The sequence below is a fragment of the Pygoscelis adeliae genome, unplaced genomic scaffold (genome assembly GCF_000699105.1).
Source record: "Pygoscelis adeliae isolate BGI_AS28 unplaced genomic scaffold, ASM69910v1 Scaffold171, whole genome shotgun sequence".
Lineage (NCBI taxonomy): Eukaryota > Metazoa > Chordata > Aves > Sphenisciformes > Spheniscidae > Pygoscelis > Pygoscelis adeliae.
This window is the reverse complement of record NW_008824186.1, coordinates 217,271-243,458: the sequence shown is the minus strand read 5'-3', so window position 1 is coordinate 243,458 and position 26,188 is coordinate 217,271. Positions and strand designations below refer to the sequence as shown.

Below are 26,188 nucleotides of genomic sequence, written 5' to 3'. Positions count from 1 at the left end.
GAGAAGGACTTGGGGGTACTGGTGGATGAAAAGCTGGACATGAGCCAGCAATGTGCGCTCGCAGCCCAGAAGGCCAATCGTATCCTGGGCTGCATCAAAAGAAGCGTGGGCAGCGGGTCGAGGGATATGATTCTGCCCCTCTCCTCTGCTCTGGTGAGTCCACCCCACCTGGAGTACTGCGTCCAGCTCTGGAGCCCGCAGCATAAGAAAGACACGGACCTGTTGGAGCGGGTCCAGAAGAGGGCCATGGAAATGATCAGGGGGCTGGAACACCTCTCCTATGAAGAAAGGCTGAGAGAGTTGGGGCTGTTCAGCCTGGAGAGGAGAAGGCTTCGGGGAGACCTTATTACAGCCTGTCAGTACTTAAAGGGGGCTTATAAAAAAGATGGCGGCAGACTTTTCAGCAGGGCCTGTTGCAACAGGACAAGGGGGAATGGCTTTAAAGTAAAGGGGGGTAGATTTAGACTAGATACAAGGAAGAAATTTTTGACGCTGAGGGTGGTGAAGCACTGGCACAGGTTGCCCAGAGAGGTGGTGGATGCCCCATCCCTGGAAACGTTCAAGGTCAGGCTGGACAAGGCTCTGAGCAACCTGCTCTAGTTGAAGATGTCCCTGCTCATTGCAGGGGGGTTGGACTAGATGACCTTTAGAGGTCCCTTCCAACTCAAACTATTCTATGATTCTATGAATCTATACTCACAGAGCTAAATTTAATCTTCGCATTAACACAAAGCTGATTATGTGAAAATGTTTGTATTGTCCATATTTTAAAATTATATATGCTTTAACTACTTAAAACAATGTATTTATTCTACTGTCACTATATGACCATTTAAAGACAGATAGCATAGTACTTTAATTAAAATAAAATTTTAAAATATTCTATTGCTACAACACCCTAAATGCTAATCTTGAAAAAAAAAAAAAAATAGAAAAAAAGAACAAGAAATCTTTCTCTACTTTATTTAAAAATCTTGCATAAGATGGCTGATAAGAGTCTGTGTGGGAGTTATATCAAATGTGAAAGCAAAATGAGGCCCAGGGAGCTTAATCCATCCTCAATATTTATATTATCAATCAGAAATTGTTTTTGCAAGAAGATACCAGAAAGCCACACCAGACTCCCTAACAAAGCCTCAAACACGTGCCAGAAGGCATAGTGCAAAACCTCAACTTCTCAGACTGCGTCGTATTTTAAGAATTGTCAGTGCTGTCACAATGATACTTATTCAGCCTATGACTGTATATAGCAAACCTAGGTGAATTAAAAGGGCAAAAAACTCCCATTTCTTTAACAGAATTCAACTACCTTGAATGATTTCACATAATGCCTGACATAGAAAGAAGTTACTGTGAACAGAACTACATTATGATAAACAATACTTTGGTTTTCTTGATCTTCAGGAGGTTCCAGGACTTTCACGAATTCTAGATTCACATGGATTTCAACTCCTAGTATAAGTGCAACTTTGAAGAGGATAAGTTGAAGTTGTCGAATACCTGTAGACAGCGAGTAACAAAGATGTATTTAATATGTAAGTAATCATAGCTGCTATCAGCACGCCACCCAACTGATATTCATTGTTAACACAAGCATGCAGCATTATTATTTCCCACACTGTGACAAATGCAAATGCTGCAACCACCACAGGATGTTGTTCTCTTCCAGCACAATCTCACAGGTAATAAAACTCATTTCAGTGAGTTTCTTAGAATACTTTTTTTAGAGCTTTCCTTCTTAACGATATTTAAAGGATCTGCTAAGCAATATGTTGACCATTTTAGGATAGAAAATTTTACAGCATATTTCCCTGTAAAATATCCCACTTTTACATGTTTTCTCATTAGACTAAGGGTTGTGTCTACCTTCAACATACTAGAATGAATATCAATATTCTTCATACTTCGTAATAAAAACCTATTGCTTAACAAATCCAGACTAACAAAAAGGCTGCTCCATAAGACTGTCATTTGTTCAACTGTCATTTTGCTTAAATGAGACACCGTTTTTCCTCTGTGTGCATGCACGCACTCATGCATGTTTAAGGCAGATGAGCTTTCTGCCAAATCAAGAAAGTCTCCATTAATCTTCTGACCTCAGCACACCTCTTATCTGAACAGTGCCCATGCCCTCAGATACTTACTGATGTGATCAATAGATCCTGCGCAGAATTTTCCATAAAATTTCTTTGCTCCCAGTCCCCGGAGGTCGTGGATTGTAAATGGCCAGAGATGCAACACATTGTTTCTTGAAAAAGTGTCCCGCTTCTCCACGACGACAACTTTGGCTCCCAGGAAGGCAAGTAAAAAAAAAAAAAAAAAGCCACATGGGCCACCTCCAATAATTAAACACTAGCAGAGAAAAGGAGGAGTCTTACACAGGGTTTTGTATTGACTTCCACATAGTTTCTAACTTACTCTATTGATACGACTTGATATTCAACTAGATTTATGCTACTGAGAGTGTATTCAAGTAATCTATTTAAATCAATAAACATTCACATTTTGTTCGCATGTGGTGTTCAGTCAATTTATACAAGACGATGAACTGTGCTTCATACAGACATAAAAGCATCTGATAAAAAGATGTAACAAGAAACAGCAAAGCGCCAAACACTTTTGAGCATCTGCTCGTACATTTCTAACTTAAATTTAGCATTTCAAAAGTGCTTGCAGTAAACAGGATTCAGTTACATAAAAGGGAAGGGAAAGGAAATAAGTGGTCTTGGTGTAGGCTTTTTCTGTTTTAAAGAGGAAATTGGTGTACCTTTGCTAGACTTCTTAGACAAAGCTATGATAAGCCAGTAGTCTTACAGTGTTAGTTACTCTCTCTTTCAAGTCAGGGAGTATCCTGAATGTAACAGCTGAGTTCACCTACTGCTGTAAAGCAGGACACGTCAAGAGAAGTCAGCAGACTTGTCCTGCTTCACCGGAGCCAGGGAACTTGGCCTGTCCTATTCCATTTCACCCAGTAGTCAACATCCTCACCTTCAGGACAATCGCATTTTAGGAGCTTAAATCTAAGTTTGGGCATCCTCAGAACAACCACTTCAGAAATTTTTGCAGAGAATTCTCACCCAAATTTTAGTTGACAGCTTTAAGTTTTCACAGACTAACAAGCACAGGATTTCCAGAAAGCAAACTAATTAAAACCCAAACACATCTAATACTTACATTTTCCTGCCTGATTACTAAAAACTGATTAGAAACAGTCTTACAGGTGGACAACGTTGCTGTTCCACACCTCCCCCCAACACCCCCCCCAAAACCCACACAGGCTTCACAAAATGTATGCCATCAGTTCAAGCACCGAGCTCGGGCAGGGAGGGACGAGGTGGGCCTGAGCAGAGGGGAGAGCTCTGGCTGCGAGGCCGAGCTGTGACACGTTGCAAATCCAAACCCATTATCTCACACACCAGACATGCTCCTGTGCGTCCCGCACACATAGCCAGACAGTGATTACAGTTTCAAAGCAAGCACGGACTCTATCTGGAGGCTCGTTGGATATGAGTCTGGTTCCCATTACGTTTCAATTTCATAAAATAGAGTCATTTATTTATTTTGGTTTGTTCGTCATTTGTTTTCAAGTTTAACAACTTAAGCAAAAATTATCTGGGGCTGACTTTCGCCCATGACTTTTGTCCAACCCAATCATAAAAGTGCAAAAAATTTTTTTGAAATTGAGTAAATAATTCAAATAAATTCCCACTGAAAGAAAAGCTCTTGTGAGGTGCTTTTGCCCTGCTTTATTATTAAATATTAAATAAGTTAAAGTTAGGTTGTTGCATTAGCCACTTGGCTTTCTTCCTCCTAAAAGAACATATTTAATTCATAATTTCACAAGAACACTCCTCACTGCATGCTAAATATTAAGAAAACATCAACAGATGTAATTATATAAAGGAAGAAAATGGAGTGCAGATGTTATCCTGACTGAAGAGGATCACTGGTGGAGTCTGGGTCAGCTCTTTTCTACACATGCTTGTTGTGATTAACATGGGAACTCTGAGCTCTGACAAGTAAGCGGCTGCCTTCACGGCTACACAGTTCTCCAGTAATGTTTAGCAAGCAGTTAGAAACATTTTACAAATAAAGACCATACATGGTTTGATAAGGTGGGGTTGTTTTTTTGGCTAACTGTATTATATATAAATAAATGCAACTTTTAAAAAAGCAGTCTTTTGAGATTTAGTCATAGTGGATCCTGCCAAGTAATAAAACCCACACAGAAAACACTGTTAGTTCCTCCTGATGCTCCGCAGCACAGCATGTTGAAATTTTAAGGAGGATTCTGCCCTCTCCCCTCCTCCTATCACCATTGACAAAATATCTTCCTAATTGCCTAGAGACACTGTGAAAAATGGTTGTATATTTGTATCATCCATGGTTACCTTCCATAAACATATTTATCTATGTCTGAGAACTATTTATTCTTTGATTTATTAAGGACGCTTCCTGCTGGCACAGAGCTTATTCTTGGCACTTTGTCATCTTTTGGGGGGTCAAAACCAGCACAAAACTCTTGCAAAGGTAATTCTTACTGTGCTTATGTTCCTACCTTTATTAAGTAAGGAAAGGGACCATACCACTGTCCTGTCCCTGCCCATCCTCCCCAGCTCTCTACTTGCAAACGAAGTCACAGGAGAAACCTTCTTGTAGTCAGCCTAGAACAAACTTTGAATGGCTTCCTATTTTCACCTCCTGTTACCCGAGCCTCCTGGCTCATAAGGGGCTGCTTTTGACATTAGTTTCTTGCAATTTAACACAGATTGTGACAACTGACATCACATAAGGAAGACCTGAATAATCAATCCTGAAATCTAACAAACAGGGCTGGACAAACGCCAACAGTTTCTTGACATCCACATCACCATTCACAGCTGAACTGTCTTTTAATGGTGCCAGATCATCCCCTAAAAAGGTAAAGGGTAACTTGACTTTTCAAAGCATCTTCCGAAAATTAGTCAAAGTAACAGTTGCTGAAGAGGACTGACAAGGAGCTTTTGCATATTTCTTGCTGGATTCGAAGGGAGAAAGACTTGTATAGGTTTCAGGGCAGCTTATCCAAGAATAAGATCATGACTAGACCTCTGTGACCCGCCTGAAGAATCATGTTGGACATTATATCCTGTTTTACTACCAAGCGTATACCACGTTAGTGCAAGATAGCAATCCCAAGAGAAGGCATTTTTCTCAATGAAAACCTCATGCTATAAAGGGCTGATCTTCTGCCTGCAAATGTATGTAAATACTTCCTGTCAAATGAGAAGCATCATTAAATTTAATACACTCCCCAAGAACAGCACCTACATTACAAGACAGGAGCAGGCAAAAGTACAGAAAGAATAAATGAGGAGGGAGAAAACAACACAGTTACGCATTCATGTGGCAAATTAAAGCATGCGATTTTAAAATGCCAAGTTTCCTCCTTTATCCTTTATGCAAATAATTTATCTTTGCACATATTTCATCCAAAGATCTTATAAATGCTTGAAATATTGAGCACGCATCCTCTAGAAGAGGACATGCACACACTGAGAAAGGAAGCCATGACAAGGACTCCGACCTGGTCGTTCCCTGTCCCTGTCCCTCACCGCAGCCCAGCGCTGCGCCCACGAGTTCCCCAGCCAAGGGGAGAAAAGCTGGGCACCGTGAACACCCTGCACGCACCCAGACAGTGGCCTGCCCCTGCCCCGCAGGGGCACACCTCTGCGCCATCACCTCGTCAGCAGCAAGACCAGGTAAAGTTACATGCATCACATTTCCTGCACCGAACTCCAGCTACGCAGTAACTGGCAGTACTGAAGAGACTGCCCATAAACACGAACTCCTACAAGTAACGGTCACCGTGAGTATTTTTCATGCGAATTTTATGTGAGCTAAATTCATCTACTCTTCTTGCAAATGTCCTCGATATGAACGATACTAATTACCGATTAGAATAAATGCAACAATGAAAATTTTAAAGTTATGATATAAATTATCATAAGTAAATAGACACGCCGGTTTGAGTTAAATTTCTGCAAGAGCATTTTTAGAATACCAGTTATAAAATTCCCATTGAAGAGGACTTATGTGAGTTTAGAGGCCAATAATAGTTACCTAGTGACAAACTCAGGACTATTTCAGTTTAAAATTATAAAAAGTAAGTCAAGGATGGAAATTTTTGTACTTCAAAATAAAACACTAATAAGCCCATGAATATTTTATAAAAGTTGACTACTTAAACTGCTGAGTAAATATTACGTTTCTACAGTACTGTTAAAAAGTACTGTACTTTTCCTTAAAAGATAACTATTTGTTTCTGTACAAATTTTGTCCCACACTATAACCAAGCGCATTCTACTCATTGCATGACTTATCTTCAGACTGAAATAGAGCAGAAATGTCATGTATTTTTTCCCGGTACGATTAAAAGATATCAGAAAGTTTCACTTGTAATAACATACACAGCATTTGGTAAGTCTCATAAGCTTGATTATACTCAAAGGTCAAACTGACTGCAAGAAATGCTACTTTCTCTCTGTTAGTATGTTTAAGAACAGCAGCGCCTTGAAAATCTCCAGAAAGTGTTTCTACACTGAATAAGAGCACTTAGTGCTGAGCTACATGGCAGCACAAGTTACCTCTCCAAAAGCAGAATGACTTTTGTGCCAGGCGCAGGTTTTCGATATGATCTCCCATATATAATGTACAAATGTATGACTTACAAAATAGGAGGAGAGGAAAGGGAGAGAGGGATGTGAAGCAGAGGCCTCTTGCAACCCCTCCCATCCCTCACTATTAAATCTGCAGCCTGTGAATCCAAGCACCTATATCCCAATCTGGAAAAACCACATGCAATTTAACAGCTGAGAATTTGCAGAACGCCTCCATTGGTTTTCACACAGTAAAGTAAGCTTACCGAAACAACTGAGGTTTTGAGAGGAAGGAGGGAGAGAGCAAGAATACAAGCACTGTGTTTAACAAAAACCAGAATAACACTCCACAATGACCTAGTCACAAAAATCTCATCCATTTTAATAATTGAAAGGCAGAATCTACTCATTCACCTTGAAAAATGTAAAAAAAACAGCTCTCGGCATTTACATGCTCACAGTCAAGGGATCTACTAGTTGGTAGTAGCATGTGGGCGGGGGATGCAACCAAACAGCATCTCTTTGCACAGTTAAGAATAGACAAATCCCGTTGCAGCTCAATGCATTACACTGTTATCATCCAACTTTAAATCCCTCACTCTTCTCCTGCCCAAGGTACCAAACCATTAAATTAGTCCTGGAAAATAAAAGTGTATTCAATTATGATCCACCCCCCATATGTTCTTGGGATGAAGACAGAAGCTACAATCACTCCGGGAATTCAAGGTTTTCTCATTTCTGCCTTTCAGTTGTTTTGGAGGTGAAAAAGAGGAGAGTCATTTTAGACTCCAGCTCAACAGCAACTGGATAGACACAGAGACACCCTTTGTTGTCCGAGGCCTTGCCAAGTCAGAAGCACCACTTCGACTCATCAGTGGAAATGCACATGTATACTAGTGAAAAAATAGTGAAAACCATCTGCCTAAATTATTTAGCTTCCTTTAGCTTATATGTAATATTTATCCAAATCACCAACTGGAAATCAAAACCTATAGGAATGGATCATGCTGTAGAAACAAGCGCCAAGGGGTGGCTTTCCCTATGCACTTCAAAGCCGCTGCCTGGTACTGCAGGTGCCCCCAGCAGCTGTGGGCCTCCCCACACAGTGATAGGAGGCTCTGCCCGCGCCCAGGCAGCCTGCAGGATGCAGAGGGACAGAATGCTTTGCCTTTCCATGGCAAACCGTCTTCCATTGTTTGCTCTGGGCCTCAGGTGTGTTCATTTCCGTAGTCACTGGATCTGGGACTTCACACCAGCCCTGGCCTTTGTACAACATCCAAAGCGACAGGGATGCACCAAGGATTAATTTGACTGACTCCACAGGATTACATCCTACATGGATTTGGGCAAGTGTTTATTCGTGATAGAGCTAAATGTGATGCAACACAAGATAGGCACGAAATGTAATGAAACAACACATTTTCTGGATCAGCAATGACTGTTTCCCTGGAAAGGCTCCAAAGAGAAACAGCTGCATAAGCAGCTAAGGCAGACAGCTACCAGAAGCTGCAGCGGAAAGCTCTCTCCACTGCAACGCTTTTCACTTCATCCCCTTTACTAGACATGAAAATGCTTCTGGCAAAATTAGGACTGCTCAGTAGGACATTCCTGACTTACTGACTTACAGTTCATCTCACATTTGTAGTCTCAGATTTTATCACATAAATTCATTGACAGCCACTGGATACAATGCTGCAGCCAAATGTACCCTGAATCCACTGAATAGTCAATATAGTTTTTAAAGTTTGAAGCATTATAACTGAAGTCACTGAAAAATAAAATTCCATATGCCACTTCAGACAATGTTAAAAATGTCAAGAGCTAAAGATTTAAAAAACAAAAACAAAAACAAAAACAAACAACCAAAAAAGAAAAAAGGTTAAGCTCACAATAGGCATGACGTGTTTTGTCAATCTAAGATGCGAGTCTAGTCTTGCTACGGCCCTGGTCTACCAAAGCACTCCAATACATGGTTGCTCCCCTAAACTCAGCGACTCTATTCAGGCACTTGCTGCTTCTCTAGACGAAGACCCCCATACAAAGTGCTTGTCATCTCCTTTTCTACAAACCAGCCCAGCCACTGGCACCAATGAAGGATGTGTCGCTGTAAGATAGCTTGGTTACCAGACACATTAGAGCTATGCAAGTATAGCACTCTCTTGCCAGTAACATGCCCTGCGTTGCACGAGATGCTTGTACTCGTTGCCTGGCTTATTGAATGCTGCCATACCTATACAACTGGTTTTACTAAAAGGCAACAGAACATGACCCTGTCAAGAACAGTGATGATAACTGTAGCTAAATATGACAGTGATTTGGAAGGTGTCCATTTGACTACATACATATATAGAAAAGGGACAGTGCCAACCTAAAACAAGAATTCTTTTCTTCATTTTTAGAAAGAGGCCAGATACCGAAACATATACCCAAAATTTCTGTGGTTAACAGATCTATACTACATGCAAATATTGAAAGGAAAAAAAGAAAAAAAAAAATTCTTCCACCACATTAAGGGGGAGGAGAAGGTATAGGAGCTAATTAAACTTGCCCTACAAAATTAAGTAATCTTTAAAAGCATATTTTCCTGTATTATACTGTTTTATGAGCTCCTTATAAAATTAGTAAGGTTAAAAAATGTTTCATTTAACAAAAATAATATTCAGTTAAATGCATTTTAATGAGAGGTCCTAACTCTCCAAAGGGTTACGTGAACACCACTTAAATGCACTACAGATAGTTCCAAAATCTACCTTAAAATATTATTAAGACTAGCTGGATCTTGCTTAACAGACATTTTTGGAGAGTGAACACCACATAAATACCACTGTTGGGGAAGTGCAAAGGCAGCTGGGAACAGCAAGGCTCACGCATCCCTAATTGCCAACCAACCGCAGCAACAAAGCCCTGTCCCAGTGCAGGAAGCGCAACACGACGAGTCCACTTCTGCTTTCCATCCTACCAGTATTTTACCCTTTGTACCCCCAGCTGAGCACCTCAGAAATATGCAGTTTTGTCATCTCCTACCAAAAGCACCCCTATCAGCAGTTGGCAAAAATGGAGACATTGCTATTTTTCTTCTTAAAAGACTGTAACATGGATTTGAGGCTACCTAATCCAGGCTGATTTTGGACAGAGCTCTTTCCCCAGCACTGCACCCTGCAGTTGCTGCGCTTGCAGCTGGATACGGCACAATCCAGGGATCAGAGGATCTATCTTTATTGCCCTCCTGTTTTATTGGGTCAAAATGCCAGAAGTGAAACATTAGTACATTTATTCCATTCATTTGACTCATCTTTACTGGGATTTTTTTCTCTTTTTTGGAAGATAAGCTTCTGCATGGAAAAAAACACGTGGCTTCATTTTTCCTGGATGAATTTGGACACACTTGTCCATCCTCTCTGTCTCTCGGATATATGTACTAATAATAGATTTGCATATAAAAACCTTTCCATAGTTTGAAATTAAAACAATGGTATGAAAGACATCTGAAACTTATGGTCTGCTATGCAACACATTAAAGAAAGGCTGTAGGCATTCAGCGTGCTAGAAGGTCAAGAGTTCCTTCATTGATGCACCAAAGCTGTCAGGACTTTGTTATTTGGAACTTTTCTGAAGAGCTCTCTCAGGTGGCATTGGTCATATTTAAATATATTGACGTGATCTCAGAGCTTTTATAACAATTTACATAAATAAATTTTTTAAAATTGCAATTGGTAGACATAATACAGGAAAGTATCTCTAGAAACTTTCAGTTTCCCTGGACCACAGTTACAGTTATCTGCAGAACACTGGTACATCATCTGACAAGAAATGTTATACTATTTTTAATAAACAGATTATCCACCAGAAATCAGGCAAGTGCTTTAATCCAAAAATCTCCTCAAATAAAGCACAAAATAAACCCTCTAACATCCTTTGGAATTAAGAGCGTATTTGCTGTTTTCTTATCTGTCTTTCATTGTAATCAAAACAGGGGAAAAAAAAACCCCACACCCAAAACCCAGAAGAGATTGGTTTCTTTTCTTTTTTTTGGCCAGTTGCTTAAACAATCAAAACAAAAACAAGATAAACCTTGCAGAAAGAATGTTGCCTGACTATCCCAGTCATGAATATGGTTGACAGCATTAAGTACCTTGCTTTTTTTTTTTTGTAGGCTTACGCCTGTCATACTGAGATAATGCTTTAAGGCTATCCTTAAAAATTTAGCAAAAAAACCCCAGAATAAAACCAAGAAACAAAACAATTCATCCAGAAACAGAGAACTGCTGAACAGAGATGAAGAAAAAAAGGCACCAAGAGCCTCACCTCCGAGCACAGCTTAGTCTAAGCTGAGACCAAGCCACAAGTCTTGGGAGCCTTGCGAGTAGTGACACTCGGAAGATTGCTATTGCAAGAAAATAATTAATCCTCTACATGGTTTCAGGGTCAGGGGCTGACCAGCCAGTAGACGACTTGTCTACAGACCCAGAGGAAGGGATTTCTCATGCTTTATGGCATCCAAAGCATGCAGACAAGTTGGTCAACAACTACAGGAAGAAATTGGTAATACGCTTTAATAAAAAAAATAGCACTGTTGCTACAGCCTGGTCTGTCTACAGAGATGAAATACTATGCTGAACCTAAAATTCTTAGCTAAACAACAACAATTACAACAATCTAATAAATCTGCTAAGCTTCTGCTTAGAAACTGGCTTTTTAAAGTAAGTGGTGAGTCAAGTTATTTCAAGGTCATTTCACAGAATATTATTTTAAAATATGTTCTAAAGTACATTTTTATATTAGGTGAATTATTAACCAACACCCAATTAAGACTTGGCTTTTAGAAGTCAGTTTTAAATTGTTATTTATTTATTTTTAAAGAGCTGAATCATTTAATCCCATCATTTCTAACTTTCCTAAGCAGAATGACTGTACAGTAGCATATGGCAGCTATACCTGAACTCAAAATGCAATGCTGTACAAGAAGGCAGCAATTCTGGGCTCCTGGGGTCTATTTTCTTCCAGCTCATCATGCAATCTTCAAAGCTATTGCATTTTCCAGTGCTAGCATTCACAGCCACTTAACTAGTAAAGCCAAATACAGCTCCAAAGAGTGATAACCTGATTTTTTTCCCAGTTTATTTAGCTGGTCACTTGCACATACCAGTTTACCATAGGTAGACAATGCTTTTACTTTTTACATTTTTATTTACAATTCGAAAACACTAGGAATTGACCAACCAGCATGTCTTAGCAATATGGCATTCAATAGTGTCAACAAGCAAGATGGACTTGAACAGTTCAAACAACTAGAATTAGAAAATGTATCTTTAGCGTAACATTTTTTAGGAAGATTTCTGACAGCAGGGAAAGTTAACAGCTCTCATAAAGAAACAACAAACCAGGCTGCTGGCAGCATATCACACAGCAAAAATTAGATTTCAGCACCTCTAGTTCTTATTTCCAAAACGTTTTGGCTGAAAACAAAGAAGGTGCATAACAGCCCTTATTATTGAAAGGGAGAGTCTTGAAAAATAAAAGTAAATATAAAAAAGGTGAACAAATATGAAAAGGAGCATGCTTCAAAGAGAAGGGCAGAGAGTTGAAGACAAAATTTGGCAGCAAATTGTACATCACGAGGTGTAATAGTCTCTTTTACACCAACATCCGACACAACAGAAGACAGAAAAACATACATAGAAGATCAGTGTTTATTTACATGGCCACGTATTAATGACTCTGTTTTCACATTCCAACCAGGGTGAAATTAAGAGGCACCTGGCTGAACAACACCGGCTACGCTTGTTCGGCCACTATCAGGGCTGTATCTGGGCTGACAGGCAGTGAACTTCCTACCCCAGATGCCTACAGCCAAGCAGGAGGTAGAGCTGCCGGCCCAGCCCTTGCAGCCCCACCGCCGGCCAGGCAGGCAGCGAGCAGACCCAGAGGCAGCCCCACCGGTCACAACAGCCCTCACCTGTCAGGAAAGGCTTCCTACCATATGCAATTATTTCCTACCTCGCTAAAAAACAAACCAACCGGAGAAAAAGGAAAAAAAAAGTCTGAGAGAAATGCCTCTGCCTTCCACTGAGCACTTGCTGATCAGCGTAACTTGTTATTAATGATCTGGGTGTGTAGTCCATGGCAGGAAGCTCACTGCCATCTTTGGCAATGTTTTCTAATCTGAGCTGCAATTTACCCTGGGGCAGTTGTTTTATCTGAATTGTAAATCCAGTGAGGATGGCAGAGAGTACAGGCAGGATGGGGAGGTGGACACCAATCACAGAGAGGAGTATTTGCTGTTTGCGCAGGTCCTTTTACAGCTGCTCATTCATTTACAGTAACTCATTCAAAGGGGCAGAGGAAGTAAGCAACACAAGACTAATTCTCAATGTGGCATAACCACATGGTTCCTCTTAAGTTAGTATCTTAGTCAAATGAACAAATCCAGAGTGTGATGCAAGACAAGCAAGGCAGTATCTCGGTTTGTTTCTTAAGCAGAAACAGACACGACCTTGGGAAACACAAGCTGTTCTTCAGGGCTGAAATAGGAGCAGCATATGTCCAAGGCAAAATGCAAACTTTGAAAAACTGATCAGAAATTGATCTAGCAGTGTTAGCCAGACTATTAGAGAGAAGGTGAAATGAATAACAGTTCTGGTTGTGCTCCAGGTAACTATGTAGCATTCCTCTTTGGGTCTTCCCTAGGGTAGATTAGGTGAAGGTATTTAAGCCTCTCCTACAGGTCACATTCTCTAAAGCTCTGACCGTTCTTGCTGCTCTGCTCTGGACGTGCTCTAGTTTATCTGCCTCTTGCCTATAACACATGGTCCAAACTGGGCAACATATTTTAGCTGGGGTTTCACCTGCACCAACTAGATGAGAAGGAAACCACCCCAGTCCCCAACACACCGCAGGCCTCCTCGGACAGGCTCCCAGGATCAGCTCCCCTTGGGTCAGCATGACACCCTATGGACTCAGGCTTGGTGTGTGGTCCATTAGAAGCACCAGATCATTTTCTGCAGCATATTCCCAATTTTCTCTGGGTGTTGCACTCCTTCATTAGAAGGGTCATAATTTTCTAGTAGCTTTTAGAAATTTTATCCTCTTGATCTCAGACCATTTCTTCAACTTTTCAAGATTTTTTAAGATTCTAATCCTGCGTTTGAAAGCAGTTACAGCTCATTCCAGTCTGGTTACATCTGCACCTCCTCAATCCAGCAGCCAAATTTTTAATAAGTACGACAAGTACCAGCCTACAACAGGAATCATCGATTAATGCACTTCCCCAGTCTGGCAGCAAACTATTGCTAGCTAGCACCACCGTAAGTACAGTTCTCTAGCTGCCCATGTGACATAATTTAACGTAAACCATATTCACAAGTTTGCTTGTTAAAGCAAGGGCTCTCTGAGGGTCAGTCAGAATTGCAACTTCTGCTTCCCTCAGACATGCTGGGCCAACTTCTTCGTAAAGGAGGAAGATACCTATATCTGGCTGTAGCATTCACAATCAATGCAAGATGTCCCCATTACCGCTTCATCCCTCATCTCCCAGGTGGTTAGTGTAATAGGCCCACAGCTCTCATGTATTTCTAATTTAAAACTTCTGTCAATGTGAAGTATAGCTCTTCTGTTAGCTGAAATGATGTAATGCTTGTCCTCTCTGCCATCACCCAGGACCCAGAACAAAACCAAGGCCCATCTGAGTGCCCGTCAGACTCACAGTTCTGGAAGATTTGAAGCAAAACGTGGCCAGCTGCCAGGACAACAGCTCTCCATTGCAAAGGCTTTTTCACCACAGAAATATGTGGTTCTTCCCCCCACCCCGCCAGGTTTGTTCCAAAATACAGCTTAAACCCACCCAAACATTCCTGACCTGAGGAAAAGGTTAAAAGACTGAAGAGTTAGAAAACTATGTCACATTATGATATAATCTCAGATTATTTTTCAATAAGCACTTTTCCTCAGATATACAGGTTAAGACACAAATATCCTAGAGACCTGAAATGGCGAACAGGTGTCTACCTTAGTTTGCAGAAACCTGGCTTTTGCAGACACAGATTTTGTGCATAAATGTAGACATGTTAGGGAATGTGGGAATTCTGAGAACTGACTGACACAAAATAATCCACCTTTAAACACCGTAGCAGAGAAAGTAAGGCAAATTAACCCAATTTCAAGGGCATTAAAGGGGAATTTCTACTTTGTCCTGACAATAGATCCCAGTTAAATTTTTTTTTTTTGACCACAACTCAAAGGCTAAGGCTTTTTAGAGAGAAAATACAAATAGAAATTCTATAATTTGCTTAAAACAGTCAGCTTCTACTAAAATATTTTACATTTTCACTTCTTATACAGCATCTCTTAGAACTGTGGTATTTTATATTCTACCAAAAGTGTATTAAAAGCAACTGCACAAATGCCTAAAACAGAAAATAACATAGAATTAGATTTGTCAGCAAAAAGAGGAAAGAGAGCAACCACATCCCCAAAACCCCCGTTCTCAGGACAGACATGGGAACCTCGGGAACGACCTGAACTGTAGGAGACAGGAAATTGCCTTATTGTCTGAAATCTGTTTTTTAGCAGCCAAGTGTTTAATCACTTCTTGGTAGCAAAAGTTATGTATTTCCTCACTTATCAGTACACAAACATTACCAAAGCGAAGCTGGAAACGTAGCTAACAACAAACCCGTAACAACCACATCTAGCACTGTCGAGGTCTCTCTGAAGCCAGGAGAAAGGCCTGACCCGAGCAAAGCGTCAGCACAGGCTGTGCGCCGGAGGCCAAGCGAAAGCACCCCTTTCCCCGCACACACCACCCTGCCTGGTGGATGGACACACAGCCTGGCTGCTTCACATAGCCAAACCCAAAAATATTATAAAGCCACAGTTACAGCAACATGCCCTGTCGTAACCTTTTGTTTCATTCAAATTTAATTAAGCCACTTGTGGTGACAATAGTAGTGTTTTGTGTGAAAGTAACTGGGTGTCACCCCCTGTGGGAATCTTTATAAAATATCTAGGAAACCAGGTCAGGGTGGGACAGTTCCCTTCTGTCGACTACTTGCAAAGCCATTAAGCAAGGGACAGAGAAACAGCACAGTGCTGTTAAAGTACTGATGTAAAGCTACTGTTATCTTGCAAGCCAAAAATTTTAAAATTCCCCAATGCCTGAAAAAAATCTTATTTAGGCTGTCTGATTATGTTACTTTGGCCGGGCTTCATTGCTTTTCATGACTGATAAAGCTGAAAAATCGTGTGTTTGTGGAAACGTCTGTAGGATAATAAAAATAAAGTGATTTCGTTACCAAATCACATGCCAAACATTTGCTTTTCCTGACGTAATTTGGCCCAATCTCAGTTTAAAACACAGCTCAGAGTCAAATGCTTTGTTTTGTTTTCAAAGAACACTGTCTGCTGTGTGTTCTGTCATCACCCGAGCTTCTCCCCATACCATCTCTAAAAATCTTTACAGAAATGAATGCACAGACAATGTTCAGCAACTGTGGTTTCACTGCATCTTCATAGGTGATTTGCTGCTTCTCCCCTCGTCTCAAACAAATCTTCCTTACCACTCACTCCCATTAGTCACATATCTTCTACTACTTTGAAATAACGCTGTAAAAGTTACTTATTAAAATTTTTAAAAATAAGTTCACAATGGAAATCCAGTGAAAGGTTTTAGGTGCCCTGTCCTAAAAGGCAAAAGCAAAGAAGCGTAGATACCAAAACAAACAGCTTGTCTTTCAAGTGTACCAAACACACCTAGATGCCACTTAAAATGTCAGTAGAATACGTGGCCCTTAATACCCACAACACCTCAATAGGTTCTGGATTCTGCCATCCATCCACTGTGTCTTTGGATTTAAAAAAAAAAAAAGCAGCTGGAATGTCTTTTTATGAAAAGTCACCACCTTTCATTCATTAAACTTCCTATAAATATGGTACTCAACTTCTAGTTTCAAGCTTTATGACCTTCACAGGAATGCATTTTTATTACAATAAGATGTATTAGATAGCATTGCTAATTCTCTAAGATAAGTTTGGTGTGTTCATTATAAACCTAGATTATCATGTTTGGAAATCTCCCCATTTCAATTATTATTTTGAAGAGATTAGTATGTCCAGCAAAAGGGATGTGCCATCTGGATATTCACTCTTTATAGAATAAACAGGTTAAAGTTTTCATTATAATAAGGATATTTTTCAGTTGGAGCATAACTGGCATTCCCTTCTTTCATCTGACAATTACTTTCTTAAAAAAAACAAATATTTGTCTCTAGGGACACAATCAATCATGACACTTGAACACACAAACTCACTGGCTTCTGTACCAGTATATACAGCACGGGAGAAACCTGGCTGAACATCCAAGTTGCCTCTGAAGGATCAACAAATGCTAGCGCTTCAGGAGGAAATTTAGCCACAATACCAGCAGGTTTATACATGCTGGATGATTTGCTTAATTAAAAGACAAGTATTTGTCTAGCACTACAGAGGAAGGTGGAGAGAGGGGAGAAGACATCTAGAAACCAACCTGCCTCATTTACTATGAGGGGCAAGACTGCAGATTAGGATGTTTGTAAACAACTGAGGACTGGTAGGAAGCAAATTTCTACCTAATAACAAGGACCGAGACCTGGTATCCACTCCTCATCCTGCTGATTACCTTACAGCTACATAACGTGGCAGCACCTCTTCCTTTCTCAACTCTGCGGGAAGGAGAGCACCAGGCAAAGTAGGTTTTATTAACTCCCAAAGCATTCATTTGACAGTCTTTGGAAATGGAGACAATATGAAAAGGAGTGGAAGGGGTTTGGCAGATAAAGACCATCCCATTTTATCATTCGCAGGTACACCAGTGTGGTTAGTACAGGGAGACAAGGCTCAGAGCCAGCGCTGACTCAATCACAAAACCTCCATCTCCATTTCTGACCCAGGGCTCCTCTTCAGCTGACTCACACCCTGGCCCCCGACTCCCCTCCGCTCCCATCCCCCCTCAAGCCACATGCTCTCTGTAATGCTGCCTCAGCTAAAGCAGCACCCCACCAGGGGAGCCCGGGGAGCCCTCCCTACAGCAGAGATGCCAACGCCACTGAGTCCGGGTAGGACTGACAGCATATGACGCTACTGAAAAGAGCTACTGCATTTTATGCAAGCCCTGGCAATGTGGTCATAAATAATTTTAGAGTCATTCTCTTGCAATAAGTTTCCCCACAGGATTTTCTGGAAAGGAACCTAATCTATTATAAAACAAGCTTTGAAAGGCCAGGAACAAGGAAACGAGAGGCCAACAGGGACCGAGTTCAAGATAATTTCATTTTTTTTTTCAGGGATCTAGATGATATATACACACATACACCTACAAATGCACATATGTATGTATTTATATACACAGCACTCAAAACTTCTTAGCTCAATTTTATTTACTTGCTTTATGCTAATCTTGTCTAGTTAGGCCTCAAAACCACTGCTTAGACTGTACAAGTCCTCTGCCCAGGAACTGTGCCCAAGGTGGGGTCTACAATAGAGACAATGCTCAGAAGACCAAAGCTGTGCACAGGAATTTGCCACTGCCCTCCCCACAATGTGCAACACCATCATCTGAAACTGGGTATATCCAGAGAGAAGTGCTAGCGTCTACCAAGGCAGATGATGATTACATATTAGCACTTTATCAGTTTCTTTAGTTGTCCTCAAGTATGAGCGCATGTTTTAAAAAACAGCACACATGTTTGAGGGTGACGACAACACCACATTTGCACGCTTTAGAGAATCAACACCTCCCTTCAGAGTAAGTCTGGGACGTTTTCATGTGCAGCGATCTCTGCTCTCCTCAAGCATGAATCTACAAGTCATGGGAGCACCAGAATTTCAGGTGCATGGCATGAGCCAGGTCCTGCCCTCTGATACATATACATACAGAGCTCAAACATCAGTGGGAGCCTCATTTAGATGTGCATGCACATATCTGCATCATTTACACAGGTAAACTGCCAGTAAATCAAGTAAAGAATTTACTCCATACAGAGAGGTTCAAATAAATGTTTAGAGAACACTCAGGTATGTCTTAAAAAGGCTACTGAATACACTCTGCAACTAGCTGGATGAATTCTTGTTCATCATCGTATTATGTTTTGCATGTTCAAAAATTTAGAGAGATATTCAAGCTGCTAGCATGGTGAACAACATATGTTAAACCTTTAATGTTCTTCAATTGTCTAGCTACGTTTCATTCCATGAAGAAACAAATAATTATTACAGATTCCAAGCATGCTACTCTGCATTGATTAGTAAAAGATGAAAATGAGAGAGAAACTTTGCCAGGACAATAAAGTTGTGCTCTTCTTCTAGACACATTTGCAAAAATCACAGTATGACTTCTAGAGTTTTGGCTACTTAGGACAGACTTCTGTCCCTCTCTAATTAATACTAGCAAACTGTGCAGATGCCAGCTCCAGAAACAGCTATTCTGAGCAGTACTCATTCCCATTTTACAAGTTTGTGATGGAAGGAAGTGTATGTTTGATACAGATTTAACATACATGCAGGTGGACTCCTACAGTTTCAAAAAAAGTTTGTTTTTACCCCAATTTTGTGCATGTCTTTCTGCAGCACTTTGGTTTGGGTTTTTTTTTTCTTCTGCAAAGAATTAAAGGGAAAATAAAGTCCACAGTAAGGTAACTCTGAAATAGCAGTGGGTTTGAACTTCTTGAAGATTGTTCAACTGATTTTATTCATCCAGCTTAAAATCATATCATTGTAGAAACTCTGAAAGCCATATTTGGCAATGTTCTTCAAGAGCAGTTAAGACACAGGATTATTGTTATTTAGTTGGAGTGCAACGTTCTACATGTATAAAACTTGTGTATATTCTAATGAGTAACTTAAGTGTGGCTGAAGACTGTATAAGCACAAAATTCAACAAGTACAGCATTCAGCTCTTAAATACTGTGCAAAAAAATGAACAGTTTTTGGGTAAGGCAGCAGGTTCTTGGTTTGTGCAAAAAGAAAAAAAAAAGAGACCATGAGTAGTTTAGATCCCAATTGTGTTTTATCTCTTATCTCCTCCAAAGATTGAGAAGATTGCAAGAAGCCAAACAGATTGCAAAGCTGTATCTGAGAAGAACTGTGAGCTGCAGACTCAGCTACAGAGCTCATGGCCACAACCTCATATTAAGCCTTCAAGTCATATTTTTTTAAAATTATGCCTACTAGCAACCTTGGCTCTGTTTATAGAACTGCAATTGCACAAATCTACTAGGCTCATTTTGTGATCCTGCTTTAACAAGTAAGATTTTTACTGCAGGCTGATCTACTTCAACCCCAAGCAACTCCAGAGGTGAGCGCTGGGCACCGCTGTAAGGATTAGCCTGCTAACTCCCGTTTGCCTGCTTCACTACGAAAAATGGTAGCTGGCATAACATGCAAGACAGACAGAAACTTAAAATCACCAGTTGCACCAAAGGAAAATCGTGGTATGTATATTGTAGCCTAATCTCTCTGCACTGGTATTTTGTTTGGACTGCCAGCATTTCTGAGAATTCCTTATCTGTAAGTGGGGCTGTCAGAGTACACCACCGCAATGACCAGGGAGTCCGCCGTCTTCTTGCAACGTGTCTCCTCTCATTCATGTTGCATAGATAGGCTTTCACAGCAGACTGTGACTCACGTGTGAGGAATGTTTGTGAGATACCCCCACAGAGCCCACAGACTGTGGTTACTTCTCTTCATTTGCAGCAATCTGAAGATTCATGTTTCTCTCGTTAAATCAGTGATGACAGTGAAGTGCAAGTCTGGGCATGGTCCAGGTTCATAATGAACATCTAGAAGTATTTCACAGAATATCTATACACACATTGTTCATATACAGAAATTCTATATTCATTTGCAATTTGATCATATGTGCATCATAGATATGTCCATTAATTTCTGCAAATATTTACACCATGCCACTAAAAATAAATCTTTACTGTTAAAGAGCAGTAATAACCATACTTTCAACACTGCAGAAGGTGTTGATTAGCCTTCTGCTTGGCAACCTTGTAAAGCATTACACAAGTTGTATTTTATGTACCAACCAATTTCCGTGAGTCTTCTCACCATATATAAAAAATAATTACTTTGCTTAAGAACTTTGCAGAACCAGGCCTTGGCTTTGTAACGTCACACTTGAGAGAGGAGGACTTCATTCTTATATTTCACATAGGTCTTAAAACTGCTTTTTTGTGTTGCAAATACTTCCTTAAGCTAATCATGGAAATCTGGACCCGGGACTGTATGTGTAGGTGAGGCGTATGTGGAATATCTCCTATAATTTGTTAATCATCAGACACTTTCTCATTCCTTCCCTTTCCTGTCTGTTTTCATCACAAAGATGCTCAATGACATATGTTCAAGGCCTTTTCAAAAGAACAAAAGGGAGGAAGGAAGCATAGGTCAAAAAGGGAAACGAAGGGAAAAAGGAAAGGAGAAAAACAGAGGCTGTCAGGAAAGCAGTGCAAATAGCTGTAATAGCACTCTTCATTTTCTAAAGAAAACTGTAGTAAGGGCATTTATTACCTTAGAAAAATTTAATAATCATTAGGAGCTTAGGAAAAATGAATAAATAAAAACAGAGGCCTCTATATGGACCGAAGGTAACATGGTGTCCTTCTCCCTGGTGCTTTTGAGAAATTTCAATGCAATGATGCAAACAAGAAGAAAGAGACCTTCAACACTGCCTGTCTACTGAGTCCATAAAATAACACTGCAGTGACAGTTTTAATGAAAATGTCCTCCACAGTTTGGTGTCTAGTTACTCCCCAGTATGCTCTTCCTCTCTGTTCAACCTCTATACAGCCAAATAGCTTCTTAAAACTTATCCTTCTTGCGGCAACTTTTAGCTATCACTTGGCAGTAAATAAGTGAATTGCTCTGAGACAAAGCTATTAAAGATATTCTGTAATAGATGGAACAAGCGGCATGAACTACAGTATTCCGTACAGTTTTATCAACAAGATTTACACCAGCGTTCAGTGGTTCTCTCCATCAAAATATGGTATCGCATGCTCTGCAGAAGAGAAGATCATTTCCTGTCCTTTCCACAACCAAGCAGACCATCTCCTTCAGTAATTACCACATAGCAATTATTCACATTGTGCTTGTGAAAAAGCAGTTACAGGAAAGTATTTAAATGCTTAAATAGTGCAGGATTTTCTTTTGCTGTTGTTTAGCAACTAGAGCCAATTGCTAGGTGACAAAGACAGATCTCCCGACCTCCAAGCAGCACTTTCCAGAGAACAGTTTAGGAACTGCTGTTGAAACACATTTGGCCAGCCCCGGTCTCTTACAGCATGCTCCAAGCAGCAAAATGAGGAGCCAGCTGAATATACTATGATTTGCACCTTGCAAAGCCCTGTTTACTAAAGCAAGTAGTTCTTGTAAGCCTGGAATGAACGAAGCCTACTGCCTCATGAGTTAACATCTTTTGCCTGATTGACACAGATGTCTAAAGAGGGCAGAAAACTTTTCTGCCACAATTGAGGCAGATTGTAAAGCAGGGTGCTTTTAGGACCACTCTTACATGCTGTGTGTTTCCACAACACTTGCAGAACAAAAAAACCTGAAAATTTGTCAAAATCAGTTGGTATCAGCCAGTTTCAAAAAGTATATTAAAGGGAGGGTTACATGAATGAGCACATTGCATGTGATGACATAAACCTTGCTTCTGCAGAAAAACAAGTTTAAAAGATTCTAAGCTATGAAATCCAAAACTGAACTTCTCCGCTTACCTTAGTGTTCACACAAGATTTTCCACGTTTATACTCTTTGTGACTTGCTCTTTTATCAAGCTTGTTCCACAAAGCTTTGGCCTTCCACGTGGTCACTCTTGACTTCAGTTTGGTGTAAAAATTTCTATTGTCCAAAGGATCTAATTCAAGTTGGCGAGTGAGAATATTAAAGGCCTGAATGGTACCTTTGCATGTTGATGCTTGTACAAAGTTTTCAAATATCTGGCCAGCTTGACTGTATTTTTCATCATCATTTTCCCCCATGTTCTGAGATGTGTTTGAAAAGGATTAAGCTGGAGGTCTTGTGCTGGGGTACGGGGGATCAACACTACCAAGTATTTCCAAGCATGTTACTCCTAGAAAAGACAAACACAGGTCATGTTAAAGCAGGGCCTGCCTAACAAAGTTAAACACACAAACTGTATATCCAATATGAACATAAAAACACAGCGTATGGCAACTGGATAACCAGGTACAAAAAGTTAGTAGTGGCATCCAAGGTAAATGTTACAAGTAAACATAACATACTTGTGCTGTCATGACATGTACTTCACAAAGACTGTCATAAACACCCTACAAACTCAAGCCTACTGCTTCAAAAACAACCAGCTTCACTGAGAGCCCAAGGACTTCTTTAAATTTTGTTCAGTGATAAGTGCTAGATAACAGATGAAGAAAAAACAAATGTCCAGATGCTTTTCCCAAGCAGAATTTATGTCGCAGCAAGTACACCTCTGTTAACATTTTGGTCTTAAGAATTCTTAGAAACCTGCAGCCAAAAGTCAACACTACTTGAGGGAATTTTCTCCCCTTGCACAAGCTACAGCCAAGAGCACAACTTAGCCAGAGCAATTGAGAATTGGCACAATCACTTGCCACAAGCAAATGCGCAAAACAGGCTAAGCAGAAACATTATCACAAGTTAATAATCACAACTGAAGAAACAGAAAACAAGCAACCACAGAGAGCTCTCCTTTTTCTAACTCTCTTGCCAAAATGAGAAAGGGTTCGGTGCTCTAGTGCATAGAAAGGAATTTTATCTCCACATGTTAAATGCTAAAGTTATGTGTTTGGAGTCTTACCTTGTCATATGCTGATGATACAAAGTAATGATGTTTGGCCCACTAAGCCCCATTGGCTTTTCCGAGTAGCATGATCACTGTCAAACTGTGCCTGATGTTCTAGATAAATACCCTTCCATTCTGTAAAAGCAATGCTATTCTAAGTTAGCATAAGTTTGCAAGAACTAAAATACTTTCATTGCGGCACTCCCTTATCCTTCTTTAACCTTGCTCTCAATCTCTAATGGGGAACGTCTTATTAGAGTCAGCCAAGGTCCACAGAAAACATCCAAGTGGCTTTCACATTCTCCAAGAAAATTGTTACAGTTTATGTATAAACTTGTCCTCAGAAGAGGGTCTACCTGGACTTAAATCTCTTCCCTTGAGAAGAGATTTAAGTCATGCCTTCTTTATCTTGCTATTAAAGAATTATCTACCAGTCCAAGAAATCAAAAACTAAATCAATGCTTGCCTAACCTCCCACATAATTAGTTATTTTGCTTGGAACATCATCTGTTGGCTGATAGTTTTAGAATAAATTGTTAGAAAGGCCTTTGAAGTTATGCTTTTTCATTTAACACTGTTCACTTAACTATTCATTCTCTGCTTGCATTTCCTTCAAAGAAGAAAAGAGAAAACATAACCAGTGTTTTTAAATAAAGAAGAGACCTACCATGTCTATCTTACAGTCCTCTAATACAGAAAAATATTATGCAACTTATTAAAGAGATCCCATGGGGAGATATAAGGAAGCATTTGAAATACTCACATTCCCTGGCTGTGCTCAAAATAAATAACCTTTGTGTGTACATCATCAGTCTGTTGTTGGTTTGTGGGTAAAATAAATAGGCAATGTTGAGAGTTTGTACATTTTCTTAGACCAAATGTCATGATTAAATATTTGGTGCCAAGAATAAGTCAGGAAATTTTTGTTTTCCCCTCTGAATATTTCATTTATAGCATGCTCCATGCCCTTTTCTGAAGAGCTTTGTGGCTTTGTGAGGTAAAAGCACAAACATTTTATATGCCTTGACTTCCAGAAGGTCTAATTTTTCAAGAAACTGAGTGCCATGAACATCCATTGACTCAAAAGGAGTTGAGGACATCCAGCACCTTTCCAGGTTCAAGTCCTCAATGATTAATGAGCAAACCCCTCCAACAATTGCACGCCGGCAGGAGGGAGCCCGGCCACCTTGGCTGTCCCAGTGCAGGTGCAAGGGGGACCCAGCATGACCCTCACCAGCCCCGGCTTTGGGAACGCAGAGCTACACAGCAGTTTTTGGGTCAGTCCAAAACCGGCCAACAGATCCAGAAGTTCCTAGGGGAAGGGGACAGGTAGGGAACTGCCATGCAGAAAGGCTGATGTATGTCTGGGCTTAAGCTTTACACGAGTGCTACTACAAGGGGAAGGCAGCACAGGGCAACTAAAGATAGCAACAGCACGGTGTAAGATGCTACAATGTGGCTTAAACAGCTTGATATACAGGCACCCCAGGATTCAAGACCCATTGAAAAAAAGAATTAAAATCAAGGATAAACACTTACTTTACCCAACTTCCATACCTGCCTGAGATATTTTATAATAGAAAAGCCAAAGTATTTTTCTTTTCTCTCAAAATAATTATGAATAGCTTGTTGGGGAGTGGGAAAGTGTCAGTGAAACGTTCCACTTTGGACATTTCAGCTAAGAGAGTGGCAGCTAGATCAGGTTTTCTTAATTGCTATAAACTCACATCGCTACTGCCTCAGTGCTACCAAAGACTTTGACTGACTATAATAGCTATAAAACAATACTTCCTCTCCATTGTTTTCATTAGCTCACCACAAGACTGTTATGTTCATATAACAGAAATATCTTTAAAAGTTAACTCTGGCATAATTGGTAAGTGAGTCTGATCACAAGCTCTTTAATTTAGTACCTTTTCTGCTCACAGAGAGGAGATTTTTATAGCCTCAGCTGTTTCCATCCAGCAAGGAAGGGGGCGGGGAAGAAAAGCTAAAAGACTAGAGCCATATCTGAACCAACCAAAGAAGAAAAGCAGCATGTGCCAGGGCTGATAACGGTGAGGAGAAGACAGAAGAGAGGGTCGGCAGGAGCCACTGCAGGCAAAGGGAAGGGGAGGAAAACATTTTTAGTATGATGCAAACCAGTGGAAGTAGGTGTTGCACATGCATGCGCGCGCAGGCCTGGGCTTCCTCTGCCTTTCCACTGGGGAAGAGAGCAGCTGTGAAGGATAGTCAGGACTCCCCAGCCTTAAAACTTCCCTCCTCCAACACTGCAAAGCTAGGACTAAAGCTATTCTTTTGAGGCACAAAGTTTTCTCCTCATGAACTTCCAAAACACTCCCATCTTGTCCACACTGAAAAGCTGTGGAGTGGCATCTCCACAGAGACATTTGCTCACCAGTGAAACATTTCTCCTCACTGTGTCAGAGGTCATGTTCTCCAAAAAAGCCACATTTTGTGGTCAGAAAGGCAGGATGAAACAGGAGACTCTGGTTACTGGGGTTTCTGGCTTGCTGGAAACACCACTTTTTTCTCTTTTTTTTTTTTTTGGCATGAATGCTGTGTTGACAGATGACAGAGAATAAGATGGTGTTCTAAGTATATGCAGCTCACGGAAAAGCATGCATTTTTTTCTGAGGAGTCACCAATATTTCACTGCAGTATTGTACATAACTCACTAGAAACAATGCAATAAGGACAAGAAGTTGAATGGTGTAATTCTTAACCA

The 26,188-nt window shown here is 40.4% G+C and overlaps 1 protein-coding gene across 10 annotated transcripts in view; it reads right to left on the bottom strand.

The window, feature by feature from the left end:
* The window catches only part of MICAL2 (microtubule associated monooxygenase, calponin and LIM domain containing 2), an 88,249-nt gene that overhangs the window by 41,081 nt on the left and 20,980 nt on the right, over positions 1 to 26,188 (bottom strand). For all 10 annotated transcript variants that reach the window (XR_664041.1, XM_009334475.1, XM_009334476.1 and 7 more), the window contains exons 2-4: positions 22,394 to 22,749; positions 2,145 to 2,352; positions 1,384 to 1,500 (exon numbers count right to left, since the gene is read on the bottom strand). Coding sequence is in view for 9 of the 10 variants with exons in the window: in XM_009334475.1 (XP_009332750.1) it covers positions 1,384 to 1,500; positions 2,145 to 2,352; positions 22,394 to 22,657 (589 nt within the window). In the remaining variant the exon portion in view is untranslated. The remainder of the gene's footprint in view (positions 1 to 1,383; positions 1,501 to 2,144; positions 2,353 to 22,393; positions 22,750 to 26,188) is intronic.